The 20,689-nt window shown below is 53.0% G+C and overlaps 1 protein-coding gene across 1 annotated transcript in view; it reads left to right on the top strand.

Annotated features, from left to right (window-relative positions):
- Window positions 1–19,666, top strand: part of SLC6A13 (solute carrier family 6 member 13) — a 38,552-nt gene extending 18,886 nt beyond the window's left edge. Inside the window, exons 6-16 of the mRNA XM_045874080.3 lie at window positions 4,602–4,686; window positions 5,369–5,501; window positions 6,404–6,538; window positions 12,059–12,162; window positions 13,051–13,175; window positions 15,480–15,592; window positions 15,922–16,059; window positions 16,781–16,883; window positions 17,361–17,461; window positions 18,668–18,838; window positions 19,153–19,666. Of these exons, the coding sequence (XP_045730036.1) occupies window positions 4,602–4,686; window positions 5,369–5,501; window positions 6,404–6,538; window positions 12,059–12,162; window positions 13,051–13,175; window positions 15,480–15,592; window positions 15,922–16,059; window positions 16,781–16,883; window positions 17,361–17,461; window positions 18,668–18,838; window positions 19,153–19,275 (1,331 nt within the window). The 3' untranslated portion in view covers window positions 19,276–19,666. The remainder of the gene's footprint in view (window positions 1–4,601; window positions 4,687–5,368; window positions 5,502–6,403; window positions 6,539–12,058; window positions 12,163–13,050; window positions 13,176–15,479; window positions 15,593–15,921; window positions 16,060–16,780; window positions 16,884–17,360; window positions 17,462–18,667; window positions 18,839–19,152) is intronic.
- Window positions 19,667–20,689: the final 1,023 nt, after the last annotated feature.

The raw sequence follows: 20,689 nt of genomic DNA, 5'->3' as shown, positions 1-20,689 counted from the left end.
TTGGGACATACTAGAAACCCACCAAGTACGTCACAGACAACTTGTATCAAAGATCAGCGTGAGAATTCACCAGCATCATGGGCGAGATGTCACAGACTTAAAAAAAAACTGTCAACTGTACTCAAAGTAAAAAAAATTAATGTATTCAGTTCGTAGATTGTAAATTCACATATTATGCAAACAGACTTGATTTCTTTTTATGTAGTTTAGCCATTTATTTATTTCAATCTGAAGTCTGATCACGTTGGTGTATGTATGTATTGTTTGTCCATGATCTTTGTTCCTCACGTCTTCTTTTTTTTTAAATAATTTTTTTTATTATGTTATGTTAATCACCACACATTACATCATTAGTTTTTGATGTAGTGTTCCATGATTCATTATTTGCGTATAACACCCAGTGCTCCATTCAGTACATGCCCTCTTTAATACCCATCACCAGGCTAACCCATCCTCCCACCCCCCTCCCCTCTAGAACCCTCAGTTTGTTTTTCAGAGTCCATCGTCTCTCATGGTTCGTCTCCCCCTCCGATTCCCCCCCTTCATTTTTCCCTTCCTGCTATCTTCTTCTTCTTTTTTTTTTTTTAACATATAATGTATTATTTGTTTCAGAGGTACAGATCTGTGATTCAACAGTCTTACACAATTCACAGCACTCACCATAGCACATACCCTCCCCAGTGTCTATCACCCAGCCACCCCATCCCTCCCACCCCCCACCACTCCAGCCACCCTCAGTTTGTTTCCTGAGATTAAGAATTCCTCCTATCAGTGAGGTCATATGATACATGTCTTTCTCTGATTGACTTATTTCGCTCAGCGTAACACCCTCCAGTTCCATCCACGTCGTTGCAAATGGCAAGATCTCATTCCTTTTGATGGCTGTGTAATATCCCATTGTATATATAGACCACATCTTCTTTATCCATTCATCTGTTGATGGACATCTTGACTCTTTCCACAGTTTGGCTATTGTGGACATTGCTGCTATAAACATCGGGGTGCACGTACCCCTTCAGATCCCTACATTTGTATCTTTGGGGTAAATACCCAGTAGTGCAATTGCTGAGTCGTAGGGTAGCTCTATTTTCAACTTTTCGAGGAACCTCCATGCTGTTTTCCAGAGTGGCTGCACCAGCTTGCATTCCCAACAGTGTAGGAGGGTTCCCCTTTCTCTGCATCCCCGCCAACATCTGTCATTTCCTGACTTGTTAATTTTAGCCATTCTGACTGGTGTGTTCCTCACGTCTTCTTTCTGATTCTGTCTTGGGTCTTTCTATCTCACAGTCCATCTCGATTTAACTGGGGAATAAGCTGTTTTGTGTGTCTTCATTATAATTTTTAAGAACACTTGATTTTTCCTGTGCTTATAAGACTGTGTGTGACTCTTTTAGAAGACGACAGGAGCCACCTGTGGCCATAGGACCACCCAGTCGATGTGGTTGAAAGTAACAAAAATTGAAAATCCCTAGGGTAGTGCCGTCCAAGAGAACTTTCTGCGATGAGGAAAACGTTCTCCGTACTCTCCAACTTGGTAGCTGCCAGTTACACGTGGCTGTGGAGTGCTTGAAATGTGCCCAGTGTGTGTGAAGACCTGAGTTTTAAAGTTTTTGTTTAGTTTTAAGTAGCTTAAATGTAAGTAGCCACGTGGGGCTGGAGGCTACTCCATGGACAACACAGGTGAGGAGCTGTCCAGTGTGGACCCTCTTGTGCTCACTGCCCAAATATCCCTCAGTGTCCATCAGTGAAGCCCGACCTGTGCCAGGACTCCTTTTGTTTTGTTTTGTTGTGTGTAGGTGAGGTAGTCAGTTCTGACCTGGAGTTTGAGTCCTTTGCTTGCCAAGGAGGCACATTTTGCAATGTTTAGCAAGGCCCCTCTGGCCCTCAGACCCTTGATCCCTTTCCAGGCATTCTGTTGCTGATCTCTGCCACCTTCATTCCACCAGTTTGCAAGTGAAGACTCCAATCTTGGAGGCTCCTCCCCCCACACCCCAAGAGTCCTTAGGTTCTTCTTCTTCTTCTTTTTTTTTTTTAAAGATTTTATTTATTTATTTGAGAGAGAGCACATGAGAGGGGGGAGGGTCAGAGGGAGAAGCAGACTCCCTGCCGAGCAGGGAGCCCGATGTGGGACTCGATCCAGGGACTCCAGGATCATGACCTGAGCCGAAGGCAGTTGCTTAACCAACTGAGCCACCCAGGCGCCCCCCCTTAGGTTCTTCTTAAATGTACCTGATGGTGCCTGCCCTGAGCCCTGACTCCCTGCGGCACTTACCTCACTTCCTGGCTATTGGTCAGCAAGATCTTGAGGACCGAAAGGCGTCTTTATCTGTGTCTCCTTTGTGCCCGACTACAGTGCTGCCTACACCATAAGCACTCAAAATAATATTCTGTTGGGTGAGTCCAGTCGTAAAAATCAGTTTTATTCCAGTATTTTCTTTATTATGTCTTCTTTTCTTTCTTTCTTTCTTTCTTTCTTCCCTCCTCCCTTCTTTCCTCCCTCCCTCCGTCCCTCATTAATTCTATCATTCTTTTTTTTTTTTAAAGATTTTATTTATTTATTTGACAGAGAGAGGCAGTGAGAGAGGGAACACAAGCAGGGGGAGTGGAGAGGGAGAAGCAGACTCTTCGCTGAGCAGGGAGCCCGATGCGGGGCTCGATCCCAGGACCCTGAGATCATGACCTGAGCCGAAGGCAGACGCTTAACGACTAAGCCACCCAGGCGCCCCTAATTCTATCATTCTATTTACACTGAAATCACCCTTGACAACCAGCTTGTCAGATGCTGACTTGATCCAGATCTCAGGGGAGTTCCTTTTGTAGAAATGTTGCAAATTTTTGGTGGCCTAGGGCTTTTGTTTCAGGGCATTGTTAGGCCTACAACCCTTGGGGTTGACTGGGGGGATCTCTGAGACAATCTTGAGGCAAATTCTATACCTGAGTCTTTTGCTTCTTGACATATTTGACATTTCTCCTAGTGAGTCTGGTTTTACTCAGAGCCTAGCATCTTTTGTAGTAGAGGACATCCCATCCTGTCAAGATGAAACAACACTTTTCTGGGTGAGCCGAAGCTTCAAGGAGAGAGAGAGGGTTTAGTGGAAAGAATGCTCGATGGGCATTCATTCAGCAGATGTTTGTTGAGCTCCTACCCTGTGCCAGACTCTGTTCTAAGCATTGGGGTTATGATAAGGCACACAAAGATCCCTGCCCTCATGTGGTTTTTGTTCTAGTGGCGAGACACACACCATAAACATAATAAATGTGTAATATGTATTACCTGAGAAGAAGTGCTAGGGAGAAACATAAAACAGGGAGGAGGGATTGGGAGTGTTAGGGGTGGGAGTTGTCGTTTTCAACGGAGTCATCCGGGAAGGACTTACTGAGATGACACAGGAGTCATGCTCTAAGGAGGGGGTGGGGAGTCAGCCGCTAGGGGCTAGGTAGGAGGATCACCAGTGCAAAGGCCGTGAGGGGGCCTTGTGCCTACAGCATCAGGGAACAGCCACCGTGTGACTGGAGCAGGTGAGTGGGGGAGCCCCGGGGGATGAGGTCAGAGGTGATGGTGGTAGATTGACGAGGGGGGGTGATTATAGGGGTTATGGCTTCTTTCTCTGCGTGGGGTGAGAAGCCCATTGGAGAGTTTTAAACTGAGACGTGACATAGAGTAACTTAAATTTTAACAAAATCATTCTGGCTGCTGTGTGGAGATTGCACGAGGGAGGCAGGAGTAGAAACTGGAGGCCAGTGAAGGAGCCACGAAATGGTGGGCACCTGCACCAGGGTGCTGGTAGTGGCCATAATGAGAAAGGTCCGATTGTAGATGTTTTGAAGGTAGGACATACAATTTGCTGAGCTGGATTCTAGCCCTCAGTTCGTCATTTATGAACTGTGACAGTCCATTTCTAAGATTCCCTTTCTTCATGTGTACAATGGGCAAAACACTATTTGGCTTAATATTTTCTAGGATTATTATACTAACACAACGTAAAAAAGAATGCGAGCCCCTGTTGTGAAACTCCAAAGTCATTTACAGATAATTAAGAGCCACTATTTACCGGGCACCTTATCCTCGGGTTTTCATTTAGTCCCCTGTCAATCTCACAACTGGATGTCACTATGTACATTCTAGAATCGAGGGAAGTGAAGTCAGAGAGCCACATGCAAATAACCAGAGGGTCAGGATTCGAACCAGAACTTTCTGACCTTGTGTCTGAGCTCTTGGCCACTCGGCTACGTGTCTTCCCTAGAAAGCATTTTTATTACCCCTCAGAGATTGTGCCTTCATACAAGGCAGTGACCTAGAAATATTTGCAAACTTTGAAGCAGACAGCATGCAGGGCATCCTTCCCGATGCCATCTGATCATGCTTTAGTAAGAGTATGTACCCAAACATTTAGAAGCCCACACGTAAAATCATGTGGGAGAAGGTGAGATAAGCTTGTTGAAGTTATTTTGCATTCGAGGATGTTTGTGTGGACAACTTCAGCCCAGTTCCTTCCAGATCCCTTACTTCCCATTGCCCTATAATTTCACACCCCTCTCTCTGGCCATGTCAAATAGTGAATGATCTTTCTCTTGCTTCCTTCCCTGGGACCCACGGGTAGAATACTGTGTGGAGTTCCAGAGGACCAATGGCTCCCTGAATGTGACCTCTGAGAATGCCACCTCTCCTGTCATCGAGTTCTGGGAGTAAGTGAGGCCCTCTCCCCATCCCAGTGTGGGCGGTGGGTTTGAAAGGAGGCCACAGGAATGGGCTTGTGTGGTGCTGACCCTCAGTGGACAGCAAGAGAAGAATTTCTGTTTTCTTCTTTGGTGGCCCTGTCACTTAAGTGGCTTTTTTTTTTTTTTTCTTGTTGGGCTTGTATCTGTGGTTAATGCAGAACTGGTTTCAAAGATGAGAATTTTGCAACTCTCCTCAGGCCGCACCTGCCTTCCCTCCCCCCCCCCACCCCCATGTTGGATGGCGCGAACACTTTTGTGTGGATACTCCTACCTCCCCTCCCCCCGCAGCTGCGTGTGCACTGCCTCCTAGCCCCCCTCCCTTGTAGCCCTGGGTTCACCTAGGCCATGATTCCTAATATCAACACATCCCGAAACCCTGGTTGAGAAGATAATGGGTTTGCACCTCCCTCTCTAGGTTAAATTGGTACTCAGCCTCCCAGAGCATACTTAGCCGGGAACAGTTTATATTTATCTCCCTTGCTATCTATCCCCATCTCTGGGCAAAGGAGAGCCTCATGGATCTGAGTGAAAAGAGCTGACGAGCCTTTGGACAAGAGCCTGGAGGCATGGCTCCACTGCCTGAGACATGTGGGCCACAAAACTGAGGCTGGGGGTGAAAGTGGAGCCCCGCTCAATCTTCTCTCCCCAGGAGGCGGGTCCTGAAGATCTCCGATGGCATCCATGACCTGGGGGCCCTGCGCTGGGAGCTGGCCTTGTGCCTCCTACTCGCCTGGGTCATCTGCTACTTCTGCATCTGGAAGGGGGTCAAGTCCACGGGCAAGGTCCGTGTTGGAGAGCTCCTGGCCCCTCTCGTCCCAGGACTCCCTGCCCTCCCTGGGGGCCTGGTCACCCAGGAGCGCCCTGAGCTGTAACCTGATCAGGGACGGGAGGGAATGAACCCGTCAAGATTGTATGTGGCTCCCTCCCTTGATTCTGTGCCTCTCCTTGCTTCGCTCCTGTGCACTCTGGTATGTGGGGAAATGGAATGGAAAGGAGGGAGAGAGAAAGGCAGGAAGGACACTTCCAAGGAATGTGATCTTGCAGTATACCGCACGTGGGGGCACATTGCAAATTTAACAGATGTCGTGGCTCCCTGATTTATTCAACGGTTCTTTGGAAAAAGAATCCCACTGAGACTATTTATCTCAAAATGATTCGCAACCACCCTGAGAACTTGGGGGGTACTCTGCCAGAGAGTGTATGAGGTGTTAGAGGGCATTCTGAGTCCTTCTGGACTCTTGCCCTGGAGGCCTCTGACAAGGCTTCCTTCCTAATCTGGCTGCCTGGCTGTGCTAAGCTTGTAAGCTCTGTGAGGACAGGGATCATGTGTTGGAGAGTTTCTCGTGCCTGACAGCCCTGTGCCATAATTCTAAGCACACTTGTTGGGAGCATGCCTGAGTTCATTAAGTCACTTAACAAATATTTACCGGGTATGTGTCGGGGGAGGGTGGGTGTGTTAAGCTGGAGGAAGAGAAGGGTAAGGGTGGTTGTGGCTTAAGGCAGAGGGCAGATGGAGCCTGAACAGCTGCAGGTGAGAGGGAGGGGGCAGAGAGAAACACTCTTGACCTCCTCTGTGTACGTGTGGAGGGGGGAGCTCCTGCTTCCTGCCTCTGCTGCCCGGGGTGCTCGGGGCCCCTCCTTCCAAACTCACAGGTTCCTTGTCTTTCATCTGCCCCCCGGCCAGGTGGTGTACTTCACAGCCACATTCCCCTACCTCATGCTGGTGGTCCTGTTAATTCGAGGGGTGACGCTGCCCGGGGCAGCCCAAGGAATTCAGTTTTACCTGTACCCCAACCTCACGCGTCTGTGGGATCCCCAGGTAAGAAGCCACAGACAGGGGCCATCCCGTGGCTCTGGAGGCTTTTTCCCTGCTCCTGGCCCAAGCCCTGCGGTGTCCATGGTGGCGTGGGGGGTCTCCAGCTCTGTGTCAGCAGCTGTCTGTGGTCCCCCGCTTGGTCGGCGGCTGCCAGGGAGCCCAGGCATGGTTCTCAGGGGCTGCGGATCCGTCACCCACAGGCTGCAGCCCGGTCCCCACCACCATCTTCCCCGTCCCCCTGTCCCATTTTTCCTCTGAGTGATCTCACCTCGATTTCTTACCCCTCCACCAGCCCTTCTGGTTCCGTCCCTCTGCCCACGTGGCCCATCCCGAGGCCCCGGTTCCCCAGCCCTCCCAGCGCCCGGCTGGGCTGGTGTCGAGTTCCCTGTTAGTTGTCCAGAGGTCCCAGCCTCCTGGCCTCCTCCCTCCCCTCTGGCCCTTCCTTCACGTCCACTCGTCCACTCGGTCTGCTTCGGCCAGCTTCCTCGTGGCCTGGCACGGGGAGGGAGTGCTGCTTGCTCACTGGAGGGGTTTGGAGAGCAGGGCCTGAAATAAGAAGCCACCGCGGCTGACGGGTTTCTTATCTTCTCCTGTTTGGCAGCCGTTTTGAAAGCTGGCAAAGCCAGGAGGTGTCGAGGGCCGGAGGGGAGCGTGGGTAAGCTCCACCCCAGAGCCCCTAAAATGCGTTGCCCAGCTACGTGCCCCGCCTCTGCCTCCCTGGCACAGAGGTCGCCCTCCCTTTGGGGGCTGGAGGAGCTCTCTGTGTCTGCAAGGGGGCCCTGAGGAGACAGAGGGCGGGAGGCTCCCGGTGCAGAAGAGACGAGAACAGCCGGATGGCTTTGCAGACATTGCAAATGCTGAGTTCCCTGTTGGGCAGAATTTGGGGGGGGGGGGGATCCAGCAGCTGCATTTTTCTCATGGCTCCCAGCCACCCTGGCAAAGTTAAGTCCTGCCATCCCGAGTTCTGCCGGCAACCGGCAGTCGCCAGAGCACTCGTCTTCCAGAAGCTCCCCACGGGGTCCAGCAGCCTTTTGCGCTAGGTCCTGCTCAATGATCCGGTGGGCTACAGGCTTATCCTTCCCTCCCCCGTTTCTTAGACATAGTAGAGGTGCGGATTGCCGCTGCCTCATCTCCACGTGAGGCCCACGGGCTGTAGTCAGGCTTGGGAGCAAACGGTGGAACTGTAGTCGTTGAAGCTAAAAGGCCCCCAGAGATCAACCAGTGCAAACTCCTCACTGAACAGATGAGCAAACAAGGCCCAAGGTCACACAGCAAGTAAGTGGCTGGCCAAACAAAGTGTACTTTTATCTTGTGAATCATAAGCCCTTTGACTTCTCTGGAACCCAAGTGTTGTGGTGGAGAGTCCATAGCAAGCAGGAGCTCGTGGGGGCCAGCTTTGAAGGCCAGGGGTGGAGGGTGGCTTGGATCTCCTGTGCGGGAGGGCTCCACTGTTGTTCTGGAACCGCAGACATGTGAACCAGTGGCTAAGCAGCCGTCCGCCTTCGCTTGGGGGTCAGGCTGGGAAGGAGGAGCCGTGTTCAGTCAGGGAGACGGGCAGGTAGGCTGAAAGAGAAATAGGAGGGAGGGGTCTGGTATTTCTGGAATGGATTTTCGGCTTCTGCGACCAATGCCTCGTTTGTCCTGATCAGCTATTTATAGTCAACAACGATCGAGCACTAACCATGTCCCTGTCATTGTTACGTGCAGTATTACAGCTAATCCTCGTGGCAGACCAGTGAGGTGTCCCCATTTTACAGGAAAGGGAGGCCTAGGGAGCTTAACGCATTTCCCATCCTCACATTTGCAACTGGAACCTGGGTCTGAATGATGACAAATCCATATGCTTTACGATCTCTTGAATTGAAGGCAAAGTCCCCATCTGCTCATCTTTGTTTTTCTCAAAGCTCATTCATTCAGCAAAAAATTTACAGAACATCTATTATGCGACAGGTCTGTTCTAGGTGTCATCGTTGTTAGATAGTAGCTGGCAGCAAACGTGAAGAAGGTGGACCAGACAGCCTTAAACTCTGAGTGTTAACAAGGCCATGATTCCGTGTCTGGGTTACTGCGGGGAATAAAACCTCTTTTCGTCTGCCGTCCAGGGTACCACCCTTCCAACCCCGGCCAGCTGTGGGCTGTGCAGGGAGCATGTTTCTTCCAAATCCTCTGAAGCTGTGAGGAGGGAGATGTTTCCAGGGCCGGGTTTGGTCTGGGCTACCCCGCCGCCTTCTTGGCCGCTGGGTCCCGGTCTCTGGCTGCAGTAGGCCTCTGTTGTCAGAGAGAGTAACAGCCTTCTGGGGTGATGCCCCTGCCGGAGCCCTAACTGAATGTAGCTGGCACTCCCCAGGAAGTGTGAGAGTTCCAAGTGGCATTTGCCTGGCACTTGAGAAAGGTGTAAGATTCCTGCTAGCCAGCACAAAGACCCCAGACATCTCTGTCTGCCAGGCACTCCGTCTGGGAGGGGGAGGCAGGCAGAGACAATGCTGGCTTTATCTGGCTCCCTCCTCTCTTGCTGCCAGGCTTGCTGGGTGTCAGGCAGCTCAATGCCTCTCCCGGTGTTTCCTGGGGCTCAGCCCTTTCACACGCGGGAGGGGCTTCTGGAGACTCCAGACTCTCCCGGGCTGCCTTTCTTTCCCTTGCCTGGCCCTTTGTTCTGCTGCCTTTGTTCGGTAGATGGATAGGGAGTAGGGTGTCCAAAGAGCCCTTGTGGAACCTTTGAAAGCTCCATGTGAAGCTCTTCTAATGAAGGGTTTGTTTAGGGAGGCGGTTGGAACATTGATTAGAATGGGTCTTCTTATTTTGACATCTATGGGACCTCATCATCACTGAAAGGTGAGTTGCCTTTTTGAAGTAACCACAGCAACAACAAACACACTTATTATGTGCTCGCTATTTGCCAGATGCTTTACTGAGGGCATGATGCCGGGGAGACCCCACACAGCCCCATGAGTCCCTGTTAGCTTCATCTTGTAGATGAAGAAACTCAAGCGTAGAAAACTTAAGAAATTTGCTCCAAATCCACAAAACTAGCATGTGGGGGAGCTTGGGTTTTATGCCAAGTAGTCTTCAGGAGTCTGCTGTCTTGATGACCATGATACACATTTTCCAAAGAGTATGAATGTGAAAGTTTTCAGGGCTGCTTTTTATTATTCCAGAAAGACAGGGAACTCATACTTAACTTATGTGCTAAGGATTTCACATATAATATTTTATTTGTTATTATACCCATTTCCCTGATGAGGAAAGTGAGGTTCAGAGAGGTTAAGTGACTTGCCCAAATCACGCAGCTAGTAATAAATAGAGTTAAGAGTTGAACCCAGTTCAATGTGACTCCAAAGCCCAGGCTTTTTTCATTACCCACTATTGCCTTCCTACAAATAGTAAATATAATCCTCGTTGGGATTGAGCTCAAAGTTGAAAACATCCTTCCTGGGTCTTCTAGAGGTCCCTGTCTTCCTCTGCTCCCCCGAAGACCTCTCTCTTTTGCCCACACTCCACCAGGTGTGTCTCACACTTGTTTTATTCTTGGTCAGTCTCCTGTCACAGCCAAAGACGCATCGGGGCTTTGTTTTAGAAACCAGGGCTGCTGGCGTGGTTAGGGAGCAGGCCGCCTGTGGTGGGGAACAGAACAGCTTGCTCTGCTGTTCCTGTGGCCCTTTCTCTGACCCCACTCCTCTCCCCATCCCAGCAGGCCTGTCAGGCTGCAGCTGGGCCAAGAGCGGGGGGTGGGGGGGCTTGCCAAGCTTCCCGGGGAGCGGGCTTTAGTCAGAGGCTCCGGATCTGACCCTCGTCCTCAGAACTCTCAGCCCTCCTGCTGCATTTTCCTCTGTTCTCATTAACTTCTGCCCCCAACCCAATCGTAGTCTGTCCCCCTCAGGGCAGGGTGAACTGCCAAGTCACAGTTTTTCTTATGTTTTTTTCCCAAGCCCAAGTTCTCGAAACTTCAGCACCCTGGGATTTGCGGCCCCTGCCTGTGTGTGGGCAGCTGCAGAGCAGCTCTGAGGGCAGCGGAGCGTTTCCCTGTTAACTCGTGGGTCAGTCTGCAGCCTGGGCACTGCCAGGCCCGGGGAGCAAACTTCCAAGACCCGAGGCTCCTGGGCCATCTCCTGGAGGGCCTGTTGGGGAGAGATCACCTGGGCTGGTGGCTGTGGGCCCCCAGGTAGATAGGGGTGTCTCCCAGCCCTCCCTCTCTGGGCCTGGGTCAGGGAATGGGGTTCACAGTGAGCAGAAGGGACAGGAGGCTAGAGATGTTCTCCTCTTTTCTTCACCGTCTTTCTGGCTCTTCCCCGCTTCCCGCAGAAATGGAATATAACAGAAGGAGAGGGTGCCCTGGGCAGATCCCGGGCGCCAGTTCTCAGGGCCTGTAGGGCAGCGACTCCCACATCTGGCTGACATTAGGATCATTCAGGAGGCTCTGAAAATAATGCAGATTTCTGCATTTTCCTGAAGTCCTAGAGATCCAGTATCTCAACGGGGGCTTGTCGATGTGTCCCCGAGACCCACCACAACGCTGGGGAAATGGGCACTTTGGTAGGGGCGCGTGTGACAAGACAGCGAAGGAGGTTGGGGGCGGTCACAATGGTCAGGGAAGCAGTGAGAGGAGCCAGGGACACGGCAGCTGAGGCATTGGTGGATGTGAGCTTTGGGAGCTTGACGTGAGTGGAAGGAACCAGGGGCCTTTTGGGGGCTGCTAGAGCAGGACAAGGCACAGACAAGAAATGGGGAGCCCAGAGAGGTTGGGCTGCCTGCCTGGTGGTTTCTGCACCCGTAGCTTAGTGCTCCCTTGTGGCGCTCACATCTTCTGAAGATAGGAGGCGCCTGGGGAGGGTCTGTGGCCCTGGGACCCCACCTCCCGTGGATCGTCAGGGTTGCCCAGTCCTGTTCGCCTTGATGTGCTTTCTCTTTGGGATGTTATTGTAGCTGTTAAATCTAAATCATAACATGCCCGGGCCGGCCAGGCCAGCTGAGATAATACCGGTCCTAGCCGGGCCCCGGATTTAGCCACAGAGCTCTTCCCCCCAAGGAGTACAAAGTACATGCATTCCTGTCCAGCCTCTGGACTTTTTTGAGCTGAGGATGACTCTTCCTGCTTTCCAGACAGCAGATTTGGAGGTGCGAGGGGCAAAGCTGTATTCTTGCCATGGCACTGATATGAAGGACCCCCTAGCTCCAGAGATCCTGTCCCCGAATTCCTTGCAAACCGGTCATACTGCAAGGAGGGCCCGGGAAGGGAGAAAGTGGAGGCAGAATCAGGGCCTTATTTCTGTTGCAGAAAGTTGGTGCCAGACCTGGCTTAGTCCTAGAGCTCCCTCTCAGGCTCCGCCACCCCGGGTCCTTCAGGCTTCGCCCAATGCCTGCTGCCCGCGCTGTCCTGGTAGCGCCCGAGAAACGCTGTCGGGGTGCCCACTGGGAGAGCCGGGTCGCAAGCTGAGAGCAGCGTTGGCCACCGGCCTGCATGCTCCCATGGAGCCCGGACGGCCTGGGTTTCCTGGGGTGCAACGTTCTTGCCTTTTCCCTGTGTAGGTGTGGATGGACGCGGGCACCCAGATCTTCTTCTCCTTCGCCATCTGTCTAGGGTGCCTGACCGCCCTGGGCAGCTACAACAAGTACCACAACAACTGCTACAGGTGATTGGAAGGGTGGGGCCTGGGCCGCCGACCCGCCTCTCCCTTGCCCCTCCAGCGTGCTAGGTCAGGGCTGCTTTGGATGGTGCAACAGCTCATGGATTTGCCTGCCCCCACCCATCTTCACCCCACTTTCCCATGCCCCAGGGCCCCCAGTTGCTGAAAGGGAGCCAAGTGTGGCATGGGCATAGGGATTGCCTCCAAAGGCTGGGATGGTTGGGATTGGCTGGGAAGCCACAGTGGGGGCCCAGCCCGCTGGCTAATGGAGAGGTTAGTGGGCTCGAGCCTGAGAAGTCATTCATCATGCCATGTAGGGGAGCCTCATTTGCCCCAGCCAACGCTGAACCCTTACCTATTTTTACCTCACCGCTCCCCATCTCATGTCCCCCTCCCCAGGGTTCCCTCCAGCCGACTGGGTTCATATCAGACCATCTCAGCCAAGTTCAAGCTAAAAAAAAAAAAATCACATCATACATTTCAAAATCAAATTTGGGGGATGAGGATTATGTGTGGTTTGGGATTGTCCGTGTCTATACATACCCTCCACATTAGCGTGCCAAACTGAATTGTGTCTGAGTGGTAGCGTCCCAAGAGGTGTGGTGGCAATATGGCGGGAGGGGAGGCTGTGCGGCAGTTCGTAATTTTTAGATGAATATTTTACTTCCTTAGAACTTTATTCTTTAGTGACTACTGTGACTGACTCCAAGTCTCAGCTAATGGGTGGGTGGGGGGCAGGCAGAACCCACCCCTTGAATGTTCATCTGGATCCTGCAGGCAGCCCCCCTCTGGCCTGCATGAAGGGCTGGGGTGAGTGTCTGCCCACCTGAGGGGCTTCCTGTTAGCATCCTCTTGCTGACCCGGCCTGTCTCTGCCCCCCTGCCTGCCCGACAGGGACTGCATCGCCCTCTGCTTCCTCAACAGCGGCACCAGCTTCGTGGCCGGGTTTGCCATCTTCTCTGTCCTGGGCTTCATGTCTCAGGAGCAGGGGGTCCCCATCTCTGAGGTGGCCGAGTCCGGTGAGTGTTGGAGGGCTGGGTGCCAGGGTGGGTTCTGTGAGCTTTGTTTGAACCTTTGCCAACTGGGATCTGGACGCCTTTCTATTGTCACATACACTGGGGGTGACCCACGGTCACCCTTCAGTGTATGCATCCCTGGGAAGACCTGGGGGAGCACATCCACACTCACCCCAGCTTCAAAGGGTGGAGGGGTATACAGGGAGTGTTTCCCACACCTGGCCTCCACTTCCTTACCCTGGAGGCAACAGTGTGACCAGGCTTGTGTTTCTCCTTCCAGAAACAATTTAGGCATCTGTGAGAAGAAAAGTGCACGCACACATACACACATACATGAACGTTCATACATACTTAACACGTATCACTATTTCTATTTCTTACCCCCTCTTCTAGAAAACCAACTGATAATATACTATAGACACTGTTCTGCGCTTTGCCTTGTTTTGCTCACTTTAAAATGTATCTGAAAGATAAGTTTATGTTGGCACAAAGTTTCCTCTTTTTCACCATGCAGTGTTTTTGCTTTTATATTTTTTATTTTTTTTTAAAGATTATTTATTTATTTTAGAGAGATAGAGTGTGAGCTAGGGGAGGGACAGAGGGCAGAGGGAGAGGGAGGGAGAATCTCAAGTAGACTCTCGGCTGAGCGCAGAGCTGGATGCAGGGCTCGATCCCAGGACCCTGAGATCATGACCTGAGCTGAAATCAAGAGGTAGTCGCTTAACTAACTGAGCCATTCAGGTGCCCCTGTTGTTGCTTTTATTTTATTTTTTAAAGATTTATTTATTTGAGGGTGCCTGGCGGGCTCAGTTGGTTAAGCGTCTGCCTTTGGCTCAGGTCATGATCCCAGGGTCCTGGGATCGAGCCCCTCACTGGGCTCCCTGCTGAGCAGGGAGTCTGCTTCTCTCTCTCCCTCTGCTACTCCACCTGCTTGTGCTCCCTCTCTCTCTGTCAAATAAATAAAATCTTAAAAACAGATAAGATTCATTTATTTGAGAGAGAGATAGAGAATGAGAGAGCACGTGAGTACTCAACACACAAGTAGAGGGAGGGGCAGAGGGAAAGACTCTCAAGCAGGCTCCCCACTGAGTGCGGAGCCCCAGAGGGTGGGGGTGGTGCTCAATCTCGGGACCCTGAGATCAGGACCTGAGCCGACACCGAGTCAGAGGCTCAGCCCACTGAGCCACCCAGGCGCCCCCTGTTGTTGCTTTTAAATAAAATCAAGAATCAGTCCCCTACCTGGGTAAGCTGTAAGTGTCCCTTGCCCTTCCCCTACTCTTGAGGACCACCCTCTGGCCCTCTGCAGCCAGACAGTGGTTCATCATCGCCTTCCCAAGCACGCCCTGTTACGCAGAGTGACAAGCACTGGGAACTGACATCGCTGACTCTTATTAAAAATGATGCTGTTTCACTTTTATTAAACATTTGCTCTACGCCGGGCACTGCAGGAAGCAGTTTGCTTGCACCAGGCAATGGAAAGCTTTGAGGCAGGACTGGTATTATCCCCATCCCACCAGTGTGGCAGGTGGGGATCGAAGAGGTAAATGACCATGCAAGGTCACAGTCATACTGTTTCTCAGAGGAAGCTTCTGTTGGATGAACCCGGGCGCGGGCATGTGTATCTGCTCCTGTCATCTGAGCCAGCTGAGAGGAACATTAATTTGTTTGAGAGGCCGTACGTCAATGGTACTCTGAAATTGATGCCTGTTCACTCATTGTAGGGTGACAGGAAAGGCTCTGGGTGCAGACGTGGCACACTGGTGGCCCCAGGTTCAATCTAGTCTTAGAGGTATTTTCTTTGGGAGCATATTCTTTGTAGAAAGAACACAGCGATTGCCTTGGTGGGGTCATGATGACGGTGGGTCTCATTGAGCTCCGCCTGTGCTCATTTGAGCCTGGGTCAGCTGCACAAATATACGTGGCCTGCCCGGCTCTGAGCTCTTTTTAAGTTTGAAACCTCTGGTTTGGGGCAATAGGTCCTGAGAGTGAGCCCTGAGGATCTGGGGTAGAGCTTGCAGAAATGCAGGTGATCTGCCCCCTTTCCGTCTCCCAAAGTCCTTACACCCACAGCTTCTAGGTTCTGTTCCTTCCAAGGAGAACACAGTGGATGGTGCCTTGGAGATCTGGGGAGCAGGTGGAGGTTCGGGTGGCTTCTCCCAGGGGAGGCTGGGGGTGATGACTGTAACTGTGGGGCGAGGTTTCCTCCAGCTCCCGTGATTCCATGACCCACGCCGGGCAGCCTTGGGATCACACGTGGCCTGGAGGCAGCCCAGAAACTGGGCTGTGTTCTTCTGCTCCTTGTTGTAGGCCCCGGCCTGGCTTTCATTGCCTACCCCCGGGCCGTGGTGATGCTGCCCTTCTCTCCTCTCTGGGCCTGCTGCTTCTTCTTCATGGTCGTCCTCCTGGGACTGGACAGTCAGGTATCACGAGGTGGTCACGCGGAGCCTGAGAGAGAAGTGCGTGTGTGCGGGCTGGAGGAAGGGGAGCCGTGGACAGGAGGCTGAGCCCCATGTCCTGAGGGACCTTAAGACAGTTGGGGACTGGGCGAATGTCACAGGTGGAGGCCCTTCGAGGGACCAAGAGGGGCTCTGCAGGGTAGGTCCAGACCTAAGCATGCCAGGACAGCCCTGGGGACTTGAGACAGGGACAGGGCAGGGCTGAGCCTGGGACCAAGAAGCCAGAGCTGGCTGATGCAGTGGCGTATTTTGGGAGCTCTCTTTCCCTCCAATTCTTTTGCCCTCTCATCCAGTTTGTGTGCGTAGAAAGCCTGGTGACGGCGCTGGTGGACATGTACCCCCGAGTATTCCGCAAGAAGAACCGGAGGGAGCTCCTCATCCTGGGCGTGTCTGTCACCTCCTTCTTCATCGGGCTGGTCATGCTCACAGAGGTGAGGGTCTGGGAGGTGCGAAGGTGGGGACCGGGTGAGGAGGAGAAGCCAAGCTGGACAGGCCTCCCGGGCTTCAGGGCTCTGGGACTCCCTCTTTTTCCAGCCACAGGGAGCTCCAAGTAGGTGAGGCCTTCCTCTGGCCTTGGAACATTAGCCCCCTACCTCCGAGGGGTGATTTGGCTTAGTGGAAAGCTAAGAGGTATGAGAAAGATGGTCAGGAAGTTCTGGGTTAGGGAAAAACTGCCTCTCCAGCAAGCTCCCATAACTTCCAGCCAGCTGAACCACGTTCCCGGGACAGACTTCAAAGGGAGGAAGGGAGCCCTGGGGATGGGTACTATTCTGTGTTTCGTCTCAAGGGAGAAGGAAGGAGATGGAGCTTGTCAGCTTCATAGTACTGACGACGGCCTCTGTCCTGATCGTCTGCCAGAAAGTACACACTTCGTCTCCGACTTCTGGGTCAATCCCTAAATGTTCTCAGGGATGAGCTAACAATAGCTGTCTGTTTTATCCACCTTCTCTCCGAAAATAATAACAAAAAAATTATTGTCTCATATCTGCCTAGTGCCTCACAGCTCCCAAACTATATTCTGTTTTAATATCTGTCCCCTGTGATCCTCACCAGGTCTGCTCTGTGTCCGTGGGTGTGAGGCTGGAGGCCAGGGGGTAAATCTGTCTGTTTCCTCTGGATACAGTTCTGGTTTTTTTTCTCTTTCCCCTGTAGGGCGGAATGTACGTATTTCAGCTCTTTGACTACTATGCAGCCAGCGGCATGTGCCTCCTGTTTGTGGCCATCTTTGAGTCCCTCTGTGTGGCTTGGGTCTATGGTGAGTGACTCTTCCCCCAGGTCCTAACCCCAGGGCTCATCACCACCTCGGGGCCCTTGGACAAAAGAGTCATCTACTGCTCTCACCCACCTTTTCCTGGGACTCCTCCCCTGCTCGACCTCAAAAATCTCAAGAATCCTAAATCGCTACCATTGGAAGGGCCCTCCAGAGGTTGCTTTGGCACCCTCCTGGTTATGGCCGCACCCAGACTGCCCCGAGTGGGCCCATATCCTGTCCTAGCCAAACCTCGTCAGCCCTTCACAACCCTGATGTTCAGAAAGTCATTATCTTTGCCTATGCCAAGTTTTGCCCCCTGCTGCGTATGCCTATGAATCCCTGGGAAGAGATTCTCCCAGCAGTGATTTGGAAAGACAGCCATGGTATCTTCTATTTCTTGGTCCTTGCCCATCCAGCCCATGCCTCGGATGCTGAAGAATGTCCTTTCTCCCCCTTCCTTCCTTCTCTTCTTCCTGGTAGGAGCCAGGCGCTTCTATGACAACATTGAAGATATGATTGGATACAGGCCGTGGCCTCTTATCAAATATTGCTGGCTCTTCCTCACCCCAGCTGTATGCACAGTAAGAGAACCTTCAGGGGGAAAGCGACGTGAAGGCAAAGAGAGATGGTGGTGGTAGGAGGATAGATCGGCTGTTAGCTCTAGAAGGGACTTCTCCACGAGAACTGAAAATCATTTTAGATTTTCACTCATCTTCCTGTTGGATTCTAGAAAATGATTAGCAAGATAGATTCTTCCTTTCCAATTCACAGAAGGTTAAACTGAGGTCCAGAGCTGCCAGGTGGTTTGACCAACACCACAATGTGAGTCAAATGTCACAGGCAGGACGGCAACCCAAGTGCATTGGGCTGCTTGTAGTGATACTAATAACCACAGCAATAATAACAACACCATTACAGAGTGCGCACCTTGTGCCAGGCGTAAGGTGCTTTGCACGTTTTAACCCACTTGATCTGCACAAGAACCCCATGAAGAATTACTATTATACTCATTTTATGGATGAAGCTGAAGCCAAAGAGGGTAAGCAATTCACCCTAGTGAGAAAATGGCAGTGAGCTAGGATCAAGCCCAGCAGCTTGGCTCCAGAGTCTAGGCCGTAAGCCACTAGGTGCTGCCTCCTGGGGCTTTATCTTGTGTGTTAGCTGCTCCTCCAAGCGCCCACTATATGCAGGGTATAAATGTGGCCCAGGGGGCAGGAGGCATGACCCCCTGCCCTTGAGGCCCTCGCAGCCCCAACTGATGGTGCTGGAGCTTTAAACACTCAAAAACACTAGCAGCCATGTAACCATGTCCTAACTGAGGGACAGCCCTGTGTAGAGGTGCCTGGGGGCACGGGGCCCTGAAGGGACAGGGGAAGCACCCTGGAAATTCTACTGGGGGGTGTGGATTTTGAGTAGAATGTGGATGGGGGAGTGCCTGGATGGCTCAGTCGGTTAAGCGACTGCCTTTGGCTCAGGTCACGATCCTGGAGTCCCAGGATCGAGTCCCACGTTGGGCTCCCTGCTCAGCAGGGAGTCTGCTTCTCCCTCTGACCCTCCCCCCTCTCATGCTCTCTCTCTCTCTCATTCTCTCTCTCAAATAAATAAATAAAATCTTAAAAAAAAAAGAAGAAGAATGTGGATGGGGATTGGGGGTTGATTGACCCAGACGAGCCTGGAGGCCAGTCCAAGCTTGCAGTGTGACTGATGTCTGAGAGCTCTTCCAGGGGTCATGGAGGGTGCAAGGCCCCTGCTCTCCCAGCCCCTTTCTCTTCTACTCTCCTCCTCAGGCCACCTTCCTCTTCTCCCTGATCAAGTACACCCCGCTGACCTACAACAAAAAGTACACATACCCGTGGTGGGGCGATGCTCTGGGCTGGTTCCTGGCTCTGTCCTCCATGGTCTGCATTCCTGCCTGGAGCTTCTATAAACTCGGCACCCTCAAGGGCTCCTTCAGAGAGGTAGGGGGTTCATGGGGAAGGGCAGGAACCCAAGACAATGACGTAGGGCCCCATGAGGATAGACAGATGTCCACCAGCATAGGAGCTGGTACACAGGAGCGCCACCGAGCCTGGTGAGGCTGCTGGGGAGGGACAGAGCGAGTGCTTACAAGTCTCAGAAAGAGATTGATGCCTCCAAGCCACAGGCTGGGATGAAAGGCCTGGCAGCTGGAGGGTACGTGTGTGGGGGGGTGGCAGGCAGACCCCGGTGAGCCAATCGGGGAAGCGGGCAGCCTGATGCCAGCTCATGATAACCACCTCCACTTCCCTTGCAGAGAATTCGCCAGCTCATGTGCCCAGCTGAGGACCTGCCTGGATGGAAGCGAGCAGAACCCTCGGCCCCTGCCACACCCAAGACATCGCTTCTCATACTCACAGAACTAGAGTCTCACTGCTAGGGCCGCCGGGCCCGGGATCGTGCCCATGGGCCTGGCTGTGGGGACGGCTGCCGAAGTGGCTCCACGGTGCGTCTCTGTCTCCACCTGCGGTAGATGAGACGCAAGGGCATAGTTTGGAATCCACCTGGGGCTGGGCGCCTCCCACCAGAACGTCACTGCTCCAGGGGTGGCCGAACAGATGTGAGAAGCTGGTATCAAGAGCACCCCCTTTGAGACAGGCCTGGGGAGGCCGGGTGAGGGCTGGTGGGTAGAGCGAGAGCCCAGTCCCTCTTACCCTTCATTCCATTAAATCCATGTTCTTCCCACCGATGGCCAGCTCTTCCGCCTGGTTCCTGCCCCTCTGCCTTGGCTGCCTTGAGCACCTCCTCGCTTTCAAGTTGTGGCTTAGCGCCCCCTGCCTCCTCTCTGGCTCCCCTTTCCTCACTGAGTTCCTGTGGCCCATGAGCAGAGGGGACGGTGGTGCCGGGGAGGACGGCGGGGCCCAGCTGAGAGCCTCCATCTTCAGACACTCACACCAGAGGGGTCTGTCACACTCTGTCCATGCTCCCCCCAGAGCCCTTTCCCTCCTCCTTCGCTCAGCGGAATAAGCAGGGCAACGGAGGTGGGCACGAGGGGGACCTGAGCCCTAGCTGGAGGAAGGAAGAGGAAAGTGTGGTCGGGCTTCTTTCCGCCCACATTCCCCTTCCGCCCCCCTCCCTGACCCCGCCTGCCAAAACGGTGTGTGCGCACCTGCCCAGGGCCTGCGCCAGGGGCACGCGGGGGACAGCAGTGACTGCTGACCTGAGGCGGCAGGTGCGACAAGCCCTGGCAGAACGGGCACTACCCCAGCTCAGCCAGCAGAGGGATCCCACTTCCTCGGGACCACCTCGCTCTTCTGCTCAGGACAGGTGCCGGATGCGGTGCTGCTAGACGTGGCCACAAGGGGGCGGCACTGCCATGACCCCGGCTCAAGGTCAGGTCCTGAGCTGCACAGAGGAGCTCTTGCGGTCAGGCTGCAGAGAGGATCCAGGTGGAAGGCAAAGCCTGTCCTACCTCGGGGCCAGTGGGCGTGGCCTGGGATCCCCAGAGGATCCCACAGGTGTGTCTGCAGCCTCTGTGTGTGGAGCTGGGGCACACTTACCTCTTGGTGTGTGTGTGTGTGTGTGTGTGTGTGTAAGTGCCCGAAGGCACACAGCTGCGTTTCTCCCTGAGCGTGTGGAGGCTTCCGTATCTGCCTGTGTCCCCCCTTCTGTTCGGATGGTCCTTCTTCTGCTGGTGTCTGGGGGAGCATTGGCGATGCTTAGAGCTGCAGACCAAGGGCTCCCAGCATTCCCTGGGTGATTTCCCTGGTTTGTTTTACAAGTCAGTTAGTGGGAAAGGGCACTGAAATCGTTGCCAGTCCTCAGGTTTTGATTTTCTGGTTGCTGTTTGGAGA

The sequence above is a fragment of the Mirounga angustirostris genome, unplaced genomic scaffold (assembly GCF_029215605.1).
Source record: "Mirounga angustirostris isolate CCGP_5_RB_7025 unplaced genomic scaffold, mMirAng1.0.hap1 SCAF_5, whole genome shotgun sequence".
Classification (NCBI taxonomy): Eukaryota; Metazoa; Chordata; class Mammalia; order Carnivora; family Phocidae; genus Mirounga; species Mirounga angustirostris.
This window is presented reverse-complemented; position numbering and strand designations above follow the sequence as displayed.